Source organism: Jaculus jaculus, chromosome 13 (genome assembly GCF_020740685.1).
Source record: "Jaculus jaculus isolate mJacJac1 chromosome 13, mJacJac1.mat.Y.cur, whole genome shotgun sequence".
NCBI classification, from domain to species: Eukaryota; Metazoa; Chordata; class Mammalia; order Rodentia; family Dipodidae; genus Jaculus; species Jaculus jaculus.
The window spans coordinates 73,910,166-73,924,486 of record NC_059114.1 but is presented as its reverse complement, the minus strand read 5'-3'; the positions used below and the strand labels follow the sequence as shown (position 1 = coordinate 73,924,486).

Here is a 14,321-nt window from a genome sequence, read left to right as displayed (position 1 = left end):
CCTCCCATAGGAGACGGCTCATGGAAGAGAGGAGACAAGCATGACCTTGAGGCCAAGGAAGCATACTCATCCCTGCAAACAGTCACTCTCCTGAGGACCGTGAAACCCGAGTTTGAGAAGTTTTCCATGGAGGTGAAAAGTTCTGTGGAGAAACAAGGGCTCAACAAGGAGGATTACGTAAGTGCTTGATGTCGAGCCTAGCCCGTCAGCATCCTGCAAACACTCTCCTAATTAAATCAGACGTGACCAAGTGTCCCCTTCTGAACCATTCCAACATTCTGAGTCCAGATTTAACGTCACTGTTGCCTTGTCTGTTTTTTCTTCTTCTTTTTTTTTTTTTGGTTTTTCGAGGTAGGGTCTCACTCTAGCCTAGGCTGACTTGGAATTCACTATGGAGTCTCAGGGTGGCCTCGAACTCACGGCGATCCTCCTACCTCTGCCTCCTGAGTGCTGGGATTAAAGGCGTGCGCCACCACACCTGGCCTTGTTTTCTTTTCTTTCCTGGCTACATTTCCTTCTTCCATCCCCCGTCATCTCTTCATCATTTCTGTCCTTTACTTACATTTCACTTTTTCAATGGTTGCAGGAAGGAATAACCAATAACCACCTTTTTTTTTTTTTTTTTTTTTGTGGGGACATATCACGCTGAGCAGAATGTCTGTAGACTTCCATCAACTATTCAGCTAGAAGTGTGTTGAGGGTAGAAAGGGGTTGAAAGGATGCCCAAGTTTTGCACGACTCATTTCTCCAAAGCTTGGTGGCAGAAGATATTTTGCGTTTAGAAGGCTCTTTGCTTTTATTTATTTATTTTTATTTTTCTGTTTTGGTTTTTCGAGGCAGGGTCTCACTCTAGCCCAGGCTGATCTGGAATTCACTATGTAGTCTCAGGGTGGCCCCGAACTCGCGGCGATCCTCCTACCTCTGCCTCCCGAGTGCCGGCAGAAGGCTCTTTTCTTTTGGCACTCTGTGTCCACACCACGGCCGGCCTGCTGCTGTCTCTTGCAACAGTGGGTGCAGCCACTTCCTGTTTGGGTGTGTCCAGTTGTCCCTCCCCAGGAATGGTGGTATTGTTACCAGTGCCTCCTAAAGAGTGAACTAGAGTTAGCCACTCACCCCGTGCTTAAGGATTAAGCCCGAGATCTCAGCTAACAGATGGTGCCAGAGGGGCTGGCTGCACCTCGGTGGGTACCATTGTGGGTGGTGACTTTGCACACTGTGCTGTGTGACTGAGGCGTGCATAGGGTCCTGATGGCTCACCCTTTTTCAGGGAGAGCAGTGAGCCTCTTGAGTTAGTGGAGTGACTCTGCCATTCTGTCTTTCCTCCCTCCCTTCCTCTCTGCATTCTTTTTACTTATGTATGCATTTATTTGAAAGTGGAAGACAGAGAGAGAAAGACAGAGAGAGAGAGAAAGAGAGAGAATGGGTGCGCCAGGGCCTCTAGCCACTGCAAATGAACTCCAGATGCATGCGCCCCCTTATGCATCTGGCTAATTTGGGTCCTGGGGAATTGAGTCTTGAATGGGGGTCCTTAGTCTTCACAGGCAAGTGCTTAACTGCTAAGCCATCTCTCCAGCCCTATGTATTTATTTTTATTTATTTACTTATTTATGAGAGAGAGCATGCCAGGGCCTCTAGCCACTGCAAATGAGTTCCAAATGCATGCATCACCTTGTGTATCTGGCTTACATGCGTCCTAGGGAATCAAAGTATTTGGCTTTGCAGCAAGCGCCTCAACCGCTAAGCCATATCTCCATCCCACTAATTGCATTCTTACTTTCTCTTCTTCCTTCTGTGCTGAGGATGGAAACTGGGGTCTTGCCTCAGATCCAATCTTCTGTTTCCCAGTATTGCGGACTACACCTTCGAAGAGAGCATGAGCTTCCAGGGTGATAGGACATTGGATTCCAACCAACTTCACAAGAGTGCTCACTTTCAAACTGGACCTCTCCCATTGTTTTTGTTTTAAATATATTTCTTTATTTGAGAGAGAGAGAGAGAGAGAGAGAGAGAGAGAGAGAGAGAGAGAGAGAGAAAGAAAGAGGCAGAGAGAAAGAGCATGCCAGGGCCTCTATCCACTGTAAACAAACTCCAGATGCATGTGCCCCCTTGTGCATCTGGCTTATGTGGGTCCTGGGGAATCGAACCGGGGTCCTTAGGCTCCGCAAGCAAATGCCTTTACTGCTAATCCATTTCCTCAGCCACTCTCCTATTGTTTTGATTGAAGTATCATAGTATGCTGGCATTGGCCACAGTCAGCCCTGCCTTTAGGGCCTGGATCAAGCATTTTGGAGCTATTGTGATCTTGGAAAGCATAATTGTCTCCCTGGGTGGAGAGACTCATCTCTGCTGGGAGTATTACAGATAATTTATCTGATGCTTTTTGTCACTGTTCCTGTCAAAATGTTGTAACTTAATAAATGGTACCTCTGTTGTACCACTGATATAAGATCATACATTCTTTTTTTTTTTTTTCTTTTGAGGTATGGTGCATTTTAGCCCAGGCTGACCTGGCAATCACTCTGTAGTCCCTAGCTGGTGTTGAACTCACGGCGATCCTTCTACCTCTGCCTATTGAGTGCTGGGATTAAAGATGTGTGCTTCTACATACCTTTATAAGAATTTTCTGTCAAATAACAAAGGATCTTATAATAAACATATTTATTAATGTTTTAAATATTATACACTATGCATGTTAGTTAAGAGTTTTTGACTTTCTAAACGGGTCCTGTTCAGCAGGTATGAGCTACACATGTGAAACACACATCTAATTTAAAATTTCCTAAAAAGTTTCTAGTAGATACTTGAAAATGAAAAGAGAAATTTAAATTGATTTAGAATTTAAAAAAATCCTTTCAACCTTAAATCAACATAAAAATTACTGATAAAGTTTTATGTTCCCTTTGCTATATGAAATCTTTGGAATCTGGGGTATGGTTTTTTTTTGTTCTTTTTTTTTTATTTAGTTGAGAGCGACAGAGAGAGAAAGAGGCAGACAGAGAGAGAGAATGGGCGCGCCAGGGCCTCCAGCCGCTGCAAACAAACTCCAGACGCGTGTGCCCCCTTGTGCATCTGGCTAATGTGGGTCCTGGGGAATTGAGCCTCGAACCGCAGTCCTCAGGCTTCACAGGCAAACGTTTAACCACTAAGCCATCTCTCCAACCCTGGGGTATGTTTTATACAGCCTGTTGAATGCTTATTCAAGAGCTTGGTAGCCTCCTGTAAGTAGCTAGCTGTCCTCCCTTTGGACAGCATGTTCTGAGTTATGAAACAAATAGGATTTCTGCAGCAGAAGCCAGGTTTAAGGACATGTGCGACAGTCTTATCGCCTGTGATATCCGTTGTCTCAGGAGCATGAAGATACAAAGGGTACTGAGGTGTCTTCAGTTGTGCTACCAATATTTAAAATGCCAAACTAGAGCTGCCGATCTAGCGCTTGTGTGCAAAGCCAAAGGACCCAGGATCGGTTCCCCAGTACCAATGTAAGTGAGAGGCACAAGGGTGCGCATGCATCTGGAGTTCTTTTGCAGTGGCTGGAGGGTCTGGTGCACCTATTCTCTCCCTGCCTCTCTTTCTCTCTAATAAATAAATAAAAATAAACATAAATATGTTTAAAAATACCATAATGTTTTACATGTCTTTATACTATTTTATCTCACTAGGTCCATATTAATCTCATGGCTTAAAACATCAGTAATGCTATCATTTTGTCTGGCTTCCTTACTGAGCCAGTTCAAGCTCAATTATTTCACCATGCATTGTTTAGCATAATGAGATTCACTGGAGGAGAGCTGGCATCCCATTACACTACATGGATGTAATCACCAGTTTTTATGTGTTCAGAAAATCAAATCTCACTTCAGTGGTGATGTAAGCAAAATCTCTCTGACAAGGCATTGTGTTACCCAGATTGATAATATGTTTCAAAACTCTAGATAGTATTTGTATCTATGGAATGTCATACTGCCGATAGGACCATAAAAAAACTGACTATAAATAAGTGAAAAGTAAGTAGAATAACTTATTCCATTTCTGAAGATGTATCCATTTCTGCTTCTCCTCCAGTTTCTCCTCCTCCTCCTTCTGGAGCTAGAGACCAAGCTGTGCATGTCTGGATTGTATTTTGGAGAGCATAGTGATGGTCAAAACCCTACCTGCTTTCTTGGGTAGAGCTTGTTCAGGGTGGGTAAGCTCAAAGGCTACTGAAACTTGCAAATGAGCTTCTCCAGATCCAATGTCCACTCCTGCTTTACTAAATTATGGTGACTGGTTAGTGAGTGTGTGCTGCGTGCGTGCATGTGTTAGGAAATGGGATGTCTTTAAGGGTTGGGTTGCCATTAGGATCACAGTGTCTAATAACTAGAGAACTGGTCGTATTACTGCATGTATGCCACAGCAGTGTCTCCACCACACGTATTCCCTTGAGCAATGTAACATTTTAAGAGTACACTTATCCCCTTATTTATGAGATTGGCAGAAGTCTATCCCATCCCAATGTGTCACATTTTAGTGGGGCTCAGTGGGTGTTATTGAAGGCGGTATTGAAGCCAGTCATTAAACATGCATGCTTGAGCCAGGCATGGTGGTGCTTGCCTCTCATCCCAGCACTTGAGAGGTAGAGGCAGGGAGATTTTGAATTTGAGACTAGCCTGAGCTATATAGTGAGACCCTTCCTCCTACAAACCACAACAGGGTAGAAGAAAGCAAAGCGGAAAAAATAACCAAAAAAAAAAAAAAAAAAAAAAAAGGTTAAAATTTCACAGGCCGGGCTGGAGAGACGGCGTAGCGGTTAAGCGCTTGCCTGTGAAGCCTAAGGACCCTGGTTCGAGGCTCGGTTCCCCAGGTCCCACGTTAGCCAGATGCACAAGGGGGCGCACGCGTCTGGAGTTCTTTTGCAGAGGCTGGAGGCCCTGGCGCGCCCATTCTCTCTCTCTCCCTCTATCTGTCTTTCTCTCTGTGTCTGTTGCTCTCAAATAAATAAATAAAATTAAAAAAAAAAATTCACAGGCCTTGCTCTGCCTCCTTCCAAGTAATTCTTATGAAGGCAATCATTTTTTTTAAAGATTTTTTTTTGTTTATTTTTATTTATTTGACAGCGACAGACAGAGGAAGAGATAGAGAGAGAGAGAGAGAATGGGTGCGCCAGGGCCTCCAGCCACTGCAAACGAACTCCAGACATGTGCGCCCCCTTGTGCATCTGGCTAACATGGGTCCTGGGGGATCGAGCCTTGAACTGGGGTCCTTAGGCTTCACAGGCAAGCGCTTAACCACTAAACCATCTCTTCAGCCCAAGACAATCATTTTTAACCCACCAAGCTATTGAAAAAGCAGAATTGTATATTGATATACTAAAAAAAAATAACAGGCATTTATTTAGTAAGTGTCCCGTGGGAGGTAGCTATGATTTTTTCTTATTGCTTATATTCTAGGTGAATCTGTTCAATACTCCTGATGCTTTGTGCCCTTAATACCTCTACGTATCCCCCAGGTCTTGGCAAAATAGCACAACAGGAGTTTTGAAGATCATGTTGAGTAATTAGTACTATCCCACCAGAGAAGCCCTCAAGTATCAATCAGTGGGGCTCCAGGCATGGCTCAGACAAGGTTCTGCCAAGTGCCTGCCTAGCCTTCTCTGGCGGTGGGTATTGGGTCACCTACATGTCCCTGTGGCTCTCACTCAAGGGCATCTTAATGGAGCCGCCTGGCCTCTGCCCCAGGAGCAGTTCCAACTCCTGAGCACTGGCATTTGGGTTTAGAATGCGCTGTGTGGTGGCCAAGTGGAGATCAGCTGCATCCCCTAACTCCTGGGCCCGTGACTTTCTTTTTCCACTACATCAATCTGATCCTTTGAACAACAACGTGCCCAATAAGGAGGCAAACCCATGACCCGAAGATTAAGTGTCTCCGGCCTATGACTGAACTCAGCAGGGCCCAGAATCCAAAGTATGACCTTCTTTTTTTTCTTCACCCACTGGTCCAAAATACACAGTTTTAAGATATCAGTTTCTTTCTCACATACCCGATGAAGTCTGGCTAAGGCTCTGTGCCCTCTTCTTCTGCAGTGACCTTTCGCCTCTATTTTTTTTTTTTTTTCTGAAGTGTAAGTCATAATTTCTTGGTCATCTGCTGCTGTCTATTGGTGGGATCCTCACCCCCTAAATGTTCTTAAGCGGCCATAAGAATACCCACAACCTTGAGCTCTGTGGCTTCACACGGCTGCATTCCTATGCCAGCACCCAGAAAACGCTTTGCCCCTTAGTATGAAGCCCTGACATGCCAATGAAACTCCCAGGAGTCTGGGTAGTTGATCTTGCAGCAGGATACTTATGAGACATAAGTGGACATATTCACGTTCCTAGGGGAGCAGGGCCACTGAGTTCAAGTTCTTTTGCAGGAGGGTCCTTCCTTTCCTACTGAAGTTCCCATGAGCTCTTTAAGTGGATGTCTACAATGTTATATTTTATTTCTTTTTTTTTAAAAATTTTTTTTGTTCATTTTTATTTAGTTACTTGAGAGTGACAGAGAGAGAAAGAGGCACATAGAGAGAGAGAGAATGGGCGCGCCAGGGCCTCCAGCCTCTGCAAACGAACTCCAGATGCGTGCGCCCCCTTGTGCATCTGGCTAACGTGGGACCTGGGGAACCGAGCCTCGAACTGGGGTCCTTAGACTTCACAGGCAAGCGCTTAACCGCTAAGCCATCTCTCCAGCCCATATTTTATTTCTTTATGTATTTGAGAAAATCTCTCGTATTTTTTTCATTTATATTTATTTATTTAAGAGAGAGAGAGAGAGGGCACATCAGGACCTTTAACCACTTCAAAATGAACTCCAAACACATGTGCCACCTTGTGCATCTGGCTTACATGGGTCCTGGAGAATCGAACCTAGATTCTTTGGCTTTACTGATAAGCACCTTAACTGCTTAGTCATCTCTCCAGCCCTGTTTTAACCTCTTAGAATTATGTACTAAAGTTTGCATCTATGCAGTGTGTATACGCTTGGAGAGAGGAGTCAGCTCTCTTCTTGTGTGACATTTGTGTAGCAGACGGCTGAGAGAACACAGCACCAGATCACGCCAGTTGCCCGATTGTCACTCTGGGCCTTGTTTATTCCCATAGATGTGAGCACCATGTTTGCTGGGTTTCACTGAATACACACTTCCCTGGAAGAAATGATGAAACACCTGAATGCCCAGGCACAGCCTAAACTTACATTAAAAGTCTGTTAGCTTTATTTCTGAGACGAAGGGATAGTCATTCATTTAGCCAGCCATCATTAATTAATTCATTCCTTCCTAGTGTTCTCACGTTACGTCTTTCAAAGGCCCACTTGAATTTGTCCCTTGTCACTGTTTCTCAGGGTAGGGAGCTGGTGTTGGAGACGCTTTTTCCTCTCTGGCAGCCTTTCTGGCGTCTCCTCCCTGTAAATCCCACTTCTGGCTCTGACCCGTTCTCCCTATTGTGTTTGGCACTTTTGAGATCCATTCACGGGCTGGCCCTTCAGCAGTTGGCCCTCTCCTTGTGTAAAGTTCACTTTCTTCCTCTGACGCTATTGTTGTTTAAATCATAACGATACACAGCTTTCCAGATTAAACGGCATAACACAATGGGTGAATAAAGAACCACAGTAAGTTAAACACAAATTCCTAGCACTCGAAGGGTTCTGGACAAGCACAAATTCCCCTTGTTCTGCTCTTCTCTGTGTGGCTGTCCACAAAGGTGATAATCATGCATGGTTTTCCTCCTTTGCCCATCGTGTTTCTAAAATAGATTATGTATATTGCTGTTCCTCATATTCAATTTGGCTGTTGTCTATTGATTTCCTGAAATGGAACTTTTTTTTTTTTTTGACAAGCAAGTGATGGAGATCTGTTTTTTTTTTTTTTTTAAATTTTTATTAACATTTTCCATGATTATAAAATATATCCCATGGTAATTCCCTCCCTCCCCACCCCCACACTTTCCCGTTTGAAATTCCATTCTCAATCATATTACCTCCCCATTACAATCATTGTAATTACATATATACAATATCAACCTATTAAGTATCCTACCATATGACCCAGCTATAGCACTCCTAGGCATATATCCAAAGGACTCATCTCATTTCCTTAGAAGTACATGCTCAACCATGTTTATTGCTGCTCAATTTATAATAGCTGGGAAATGGAACCAGCCTAGATGTCCCTCAACAGATGAGTGGATAATGAAGATGTGGTACATTTATACAATGGAGTTCTACTCAGCGGTAAAGAAAAATGAAGTTATGAAATTTGCAGAAAAATGGATGGACCTGGAAAGTATTATACTAAGTGAGGTAACCCAGGCCCAGAAAGCCAAGCGCCACATGTTCTCTCTCATATGGGGATCCTAGCTACAGATGACTGGGCTTCTGTGTGAGAATGAAAATACTTAGTAGCAGAGGCCAGTAAGTTGAAAAGGAGACATAAAGGGTGGAGAAAGGAAGGGAGGTCTGTTTTTTTTTGCAGGTGAGAAAGTATCCCTTCCAGAGAGGAGGGTGGGCCAAGCCAAGGGTCCCTTCAATTTGGAACTTTGAGAACTGATTGTTAATTATCTTTAGCTGGCCTCACTATTTTCTAGTCTTGGTGCTGTGAAGGCAAACATTCTTGTATTTTTCTTTCATTTTTATTTATTTATTTGTGAGAGAGAGAGGGAGGGAGGGAGGGAGAGAGAAAGAGAGCGAGAGAGAGAGAGAGAGAGAGAAAGAGAGAGAGAGAGACAGAGACAGAGAGAGAGACACACACACACACACACACACACACACACACACACACAGAGAGAGAGAGAGAGAGAGAGAGAGAGAAAGAGAGAGAGAGAGAGAGAGAGAGAGAGAGAATGAGTGCACCAGGGCCTCCAGCCACTGAAAACTCCAGATGCATGTGCCGCCTTGTACATCTGGCTTATGTGGGTCCTGGGGAATCAGCTTCAAACTGGGGTCCTTAGGCTTCACAGGCAAGTGCTTAACCACTAAGCCAGCTTGCCAGCCTTTCTTTTTCTTCTTCTTTTTTAGAAGAGAGAAAGGGAAAGAGAGAATGGGCATGCTAGGGCCTCCAGTCACTGTAATTGAACTCCAGACACTTGCGCCATCTACTGGGCATGTGTGACCTTGCAGGCTTGCATCACCATATGCACCTGGTTTACGTGGGATCTGGAGAGTAGAACATGGGTCCTTAGGCTTTGCAGGCCAGCCCCTTAACTGTATTCTTGTGTTTTTTATTCTGCCCTTTTCTTTAACTTTCTGAGGTTGCTTCAACTTTACCTTCTGATCCATCTTTAACATTTTTTTTAAATTTAGAGATTTAAGAAAAATTTTGGTTATATTTTTAATTTTCAAGAGTTTTCTAGCCTGTTGTGGTGGTGCACACCTGTAGTCCTGATACTTAAAGAAACTGTTGTAGGAGGATTGCCCCAGTTCAAGGCCTGTGAAGCCTAAGGGCCCAGGTTCGATTCCCCAGTACCGACAGAAGCCAGATGCACAAGGTGGTGCATGTGTCTGGAGTTTGTTTGCTGTGGCGGGAGGCCCTGGCACACTCATTCTCTCACGCACTCTCTCTATCTGACTTTTTCTGTCTCTCAAATAAATCAACAAATACCATCTAGGAGTCCTATTGCCTGTCTCAGTAGAATTTTAGGTTTTAAAGTAGAATAATTTTTGAAAAGAAGTTTTTCAAAAAATAATTATTTTTTTATTAGTATACAAAGAATTAGGTCTCATTATGGTGTTTTTCAAACATAATATTTTTTTGTTTCTCTTCCCTCCTTTTCCCCATGCCCTTCCTCTTCTGCCTTCCCTCCACCATAGCCTCCTTTCCACTTTCCTGTTATTACCTTTTGTTCACCCAACGCACCCTTTGTCATAACCTCTGGGTCCTGTCTTACGGACCCCTCTCTAGATCAAAGCATATATTCACTCTTGTACCCTCTTATTGACATATACAAAACATTAAATGTTAAGAACACTGACGGGAAGAAAACAGAAAGTTGTACTTAATAGATTAAAGCTAAGTTGAAGCAAATCTAGGTCAAAAAGGGGATATTGGCACAGAAATGTGTTTGTGTCCTGGAAGGCTGTTGTAGTTCATTACAATGTGATGGCAGCTATTCTGTAGGGTTTTTTTTTTTTTTTTTCTTTCTAGAATCTATATTGTAAAATGAAATACTTCAAAAAAAAAAAAACCAAAAACCTGAGGAACACGAGTGACATAAACTTGTTAAGTAGGCCCAATATGACTCTTGTTTCTTTTCAAGGCAAACTTAATGATCTTTTCTTGCAGCTGGGTCCTTAACTCATAGTGCTTTCTCTTCTGTTTTTATTTTAATTAAAAAAAATTATTTATTTATTTATTTGAGAGTGTGTGACAGAGAAAGAGGCAGAGAGGGGGAGAGAATGGGCATGCCAGGGCCTCCAGCCACTGCAAATAAACTCCACACACGTGTGCCCCTTTGTGCATCTGGCTAATGTGGGTCCTGGGGAATCGAGCCTCAAACTTAGGCTTCACAGGCAAGGGCTTAACCGCTAAGCCATCTCTCCAGCCCACTTTCTCTTCTGGTGATGACTGTCACCTCAAGTCTTTTCTCAAGACTCTGTTACTGTTAGCCAAGAGTGTTTTATTTATTTATTTACATATGCTTATTATTTATTTAACTTTATTCTTAGTTTAGAGGTTGGGTTTCATTGTCATTACCTGAGTATAAAATTTGTTTATTTTTCATCAGAAAACTGCAGCATTACAATTGTTTTACACACACACACACACACACACACACACACACACACACCCCACTTTAGGAGATTTTTTTTAACTTTATGTATTTATCTATTAAGAGAGAGAAAGAGGCACAGAGAGGGAGAGAGAGAATGGGAGCTCCAAGGCTTCAGCCACTGCAAACAAACTCCAGATGCATGCGCTCTCTTGTGCATCTGGCTAACATGGGCCCTAGGGAATCAAACCGAGGTCCTTTGGCTTTGCAAGCAAATGCCTTAACTGCTAAGCCATATCTCCAGCCTTAGGAGAACTTAAAAAAGTATTTTATTTATTTACAATGAGAGAGAGGAAGAGAGAGAGAAAAAGAGGAGAGAATGGGTGTGCCAGGGCCTGTAGCCACTGAAGATGAACTCCAGACATATGCACCACTTTGTGCATCTGCCTTTATGTGAGTAATGGGGAGTTGAGCCCAGATTGTTAGGCACTGCAAGCAAGTGCCTTAGCCACTGAGCCATCTCTCCAGCCCCACTTTAGGAGAATTTTTATCACAAAAGAGCACTCTTTTCCATAGCACCACATCAGAAAGGCCTCTTGGAAGGGTTCACAGTTTGGGGTTTGAAGTTGGTACACCTGCTTTTCTATACTGTGTAACGGACCAGGAAAACCCTGCTGCCATATACAGAAATTACTTAATCACGGTGTTCTGTGTCTTGTTTGCATTTACAAAGATGCTGCTGCAAGCATGTGACTGCAAATACAGAATTATAGCCTATTAATTTTCTTGTTTATTTTATTCATTTATTTGAGAGCGACAGACAGAAAGAGAAAGAGGAAGATAGATAGATAGATAGATAGAGATAGAGAGAGAGAGAGAGAGAGGGAGGGAGAGAGAGAGAGAGAATGGGCACACCAGGGCCTCCAGCCACGGCAAATGAACGCCAGACGCACGCGCCTCCTTATGCATCTGGCTAACATGGGTCCTGGGGAATCAAGCCTCGAACCAGGGTCCTTAGGCTTCACAGGCAAGCGCTTAACTGCTAAGCCATCTCTCCAGCCCTATAGCCTAATTTTAAAGAATAGATCAGGATTTCTCTGATTAATTTTGGAGATTTTTTTTTTCCTGGTTTTGTGTTGTTAAAGGAAGGTGTAAGCACTATAAAGAATGTATGGAGTATAATGAAACAATGCTGCATCCTTAATAATATGCCTGTCAAATTCAGTTTCATGCTTCTTAATGTGATCTCTGTTTCTGGCTTGGGGTAGAGTTTGGTAAATGCTGTTTTTATTTCTAACCAGGCATTCTGAGCAGGGGGTGATTTTGTAACCTTGGATATTTGCTCCTTTGAGGTTAGCGGGCCACCCATAGCTTGTTTTTTTTTTTTCTCCTTATAAGCTGAACATTTAATCAAACAAACACTGTAGCTGCGTCTGATGCACAGCGGTGTTATCAGAGAGTAGGACGTGCGTACACTTTCTATCCCAGGTTGCCCTCTGACACTCAAAACCAAACGTGACGCTGGGAGTGAGTGGTTTATCTAGCTCAGGTATTTGAACAGAGAAAGTTTTAGTAAATACTTGTTTAAAGAGGACAGACCTTACATATTGGAAAGTCCAAATGAAAGCTAGTACTCTAATTTCCTTAAAACAGAAAGGCCTCCCCACATTGCTATTTGAACCAACTTATATTTTGACATTAATTGCGCACAGAAGCTGGATGGGAGAGATGATTTCAGTTTAAAAGTTCTCAGCTCATCAATAACTGTTTGGCCAGACATTTCACTCCATCTTCTTTTATATACTGTCTCTTCATTGGAGCTGTCAACTCTTAGTGAAGATTTTAAAAGCTAGCTATTAGCCAAGCTAAAGAAAGAAAGAAAAAATTGCAGTTGATGTAAGATGTATTTGGCCCATTTCTGACATCAGAATAGGAGGAGCTACCTTCCCTTCTCCTTCACCCCCTTTCTTTAAAGTCAGCCAGGGAATAATTTGTCCAAACGAAAAGGCCTTTTTAGGCATGAGAGAGCTTTGCTAATTGTATTTGTAAGAATAAAATCAAACCACAAGTTGGCTTTTAACAATAAAGAAATGATGAGTTTCCATGCCAGCGTATTAATAAGATTAGTTTTATTAGGAAAATGTAATCAGACAGATAGGGGCCCTGCAAAAAAGGCTTTCTCTAACTAAAGAAATATTGCTTGGCTTTTGAAACATTTAAATAAAGAACTCTAAAATCATTAAATTCACTTTCATTTTCTTAAAGTAAAGGGGACGTTGCTTTAATTGTTTATCCATATAACTCTTAAATAGCTCTAGTTACTGCTAAATTAGACTATTTGTAGAATGTGGGAATATTCTGTTTAAATGGTTTCATGTTAAATAAGCATCCTTTTACTTGTGATTGTTACATACTGGTGTGGATTTATTTATTGCAAAAATGCAAAGCTCTAAGAGAGAACTTCTAACCAAAAAACCTCAGTGGTTGTGCCTTTTTCAAAAAAATATTCTTTTTTATTTACTTATTTATTTGACAGGGAAACACACACACACACACACACACACACACAGAGAGAGAGAGAGAGAGAGAGAGAGAGAGAGAGAGAGAGAGAGAGAGAGAGGGAATGAATCAGTGCGTCAGGGCCTCTAGCTGTTGCAAACAAACTCCAGACGCATGTGCCCCCTTGTGCATCTGGCTAGTGTGGGTTGAACCTGGGTCCTTTGGCTTTGCAGGCAAATGCCTTAACCGCTAAGCCATCCCTCCAGCCCCTCATTGTGTCTTTTTGAAGAGCAGTCACTTTTTGCTGTCGTAATGTTGATGATGTAATTAATTTGAGTTAGAAAGCTATTATGCAATAATGGTGCCAATACACTCAACTATGCGTGACTGAAATAACAGCCCAGTGTGAAATTACGTTTCACAATTGAAAGGCGAAACTCTGTTCCTTCCTTTTGTCTTCTTTTATTGCCCGGGACAGAAGGGCCTTTCAACTCATTTATTTGACCAACTTCTTCACAATGAAAATGCAATATAATTCTGCTTGGAATAGTCCGATGACTTCAAATACAGGCTGCAGACTCAGGACCAGTTTGACTTATCGAAAGAACATTCATAAGCTCTGACCATTATACCCATGTGTGTAAAGAAGGGGCCTGCGGAGCTGTGTTAGGGAATGAAGCTCAGATCCCCCTTTCCCCGAATTTCTCACCCATTCTGATGGCTTTGTGTCCCTCCGAGTCTCCTTATCCTTCTTCCTTTGCTCCAGAGGAGTTCCTTAACACAAAGACAGAGGTATAGGCAACTAAGATCACCATGGCATTGCATTTTAAGGGGGAACCCGGAAAAGGCAGGCCTCAAGTCAATGAGCCTCGAGGTGGTGGTGTGCTGTGAAGCAGAGGAGATTGGAAGAGCGTCCTATGTTCCCTTTCTCTAGGAGAGCCCTGCGCACGGAACGCATTTTCCGGTCAGGTCATCCAATGGCTACAGCAGTGTGACCTTTTCAGAACTTGAATTTCTTTCTTTTTTTTTTTTGTTTATTTTTATTTATTTGAGTGCGACAGAGAGAGAAAGAGGCAGAGAGAGAGGGAGGGAGGGAGAGAAAGA

General features: G+C 42.7%; 1 protein-coding gene across 2 annotated transcripts in view; it reads left to right on the top strand.

The window, feature by feature from the left end:
* The window catches only part of Npr3 (natriuretic peptide receptor 3), a 76,027-nt gene that overhangs the window by 26,319 nt on the left and 35,387 nt on the right, over positions 1–14,321 (top strand). For both annotated transcript variants that reach the window (XM_045133151.1, XM_045133150.1), the window contains exon 3: positions 11–177. In XM_045133151.1, coding sequence (XP_044989086.1) covers positions 11–177 — 167 coding nt within the window. The remainder of the gene's footprint in view (positions 1–10; positions 178–14,321) is intronic.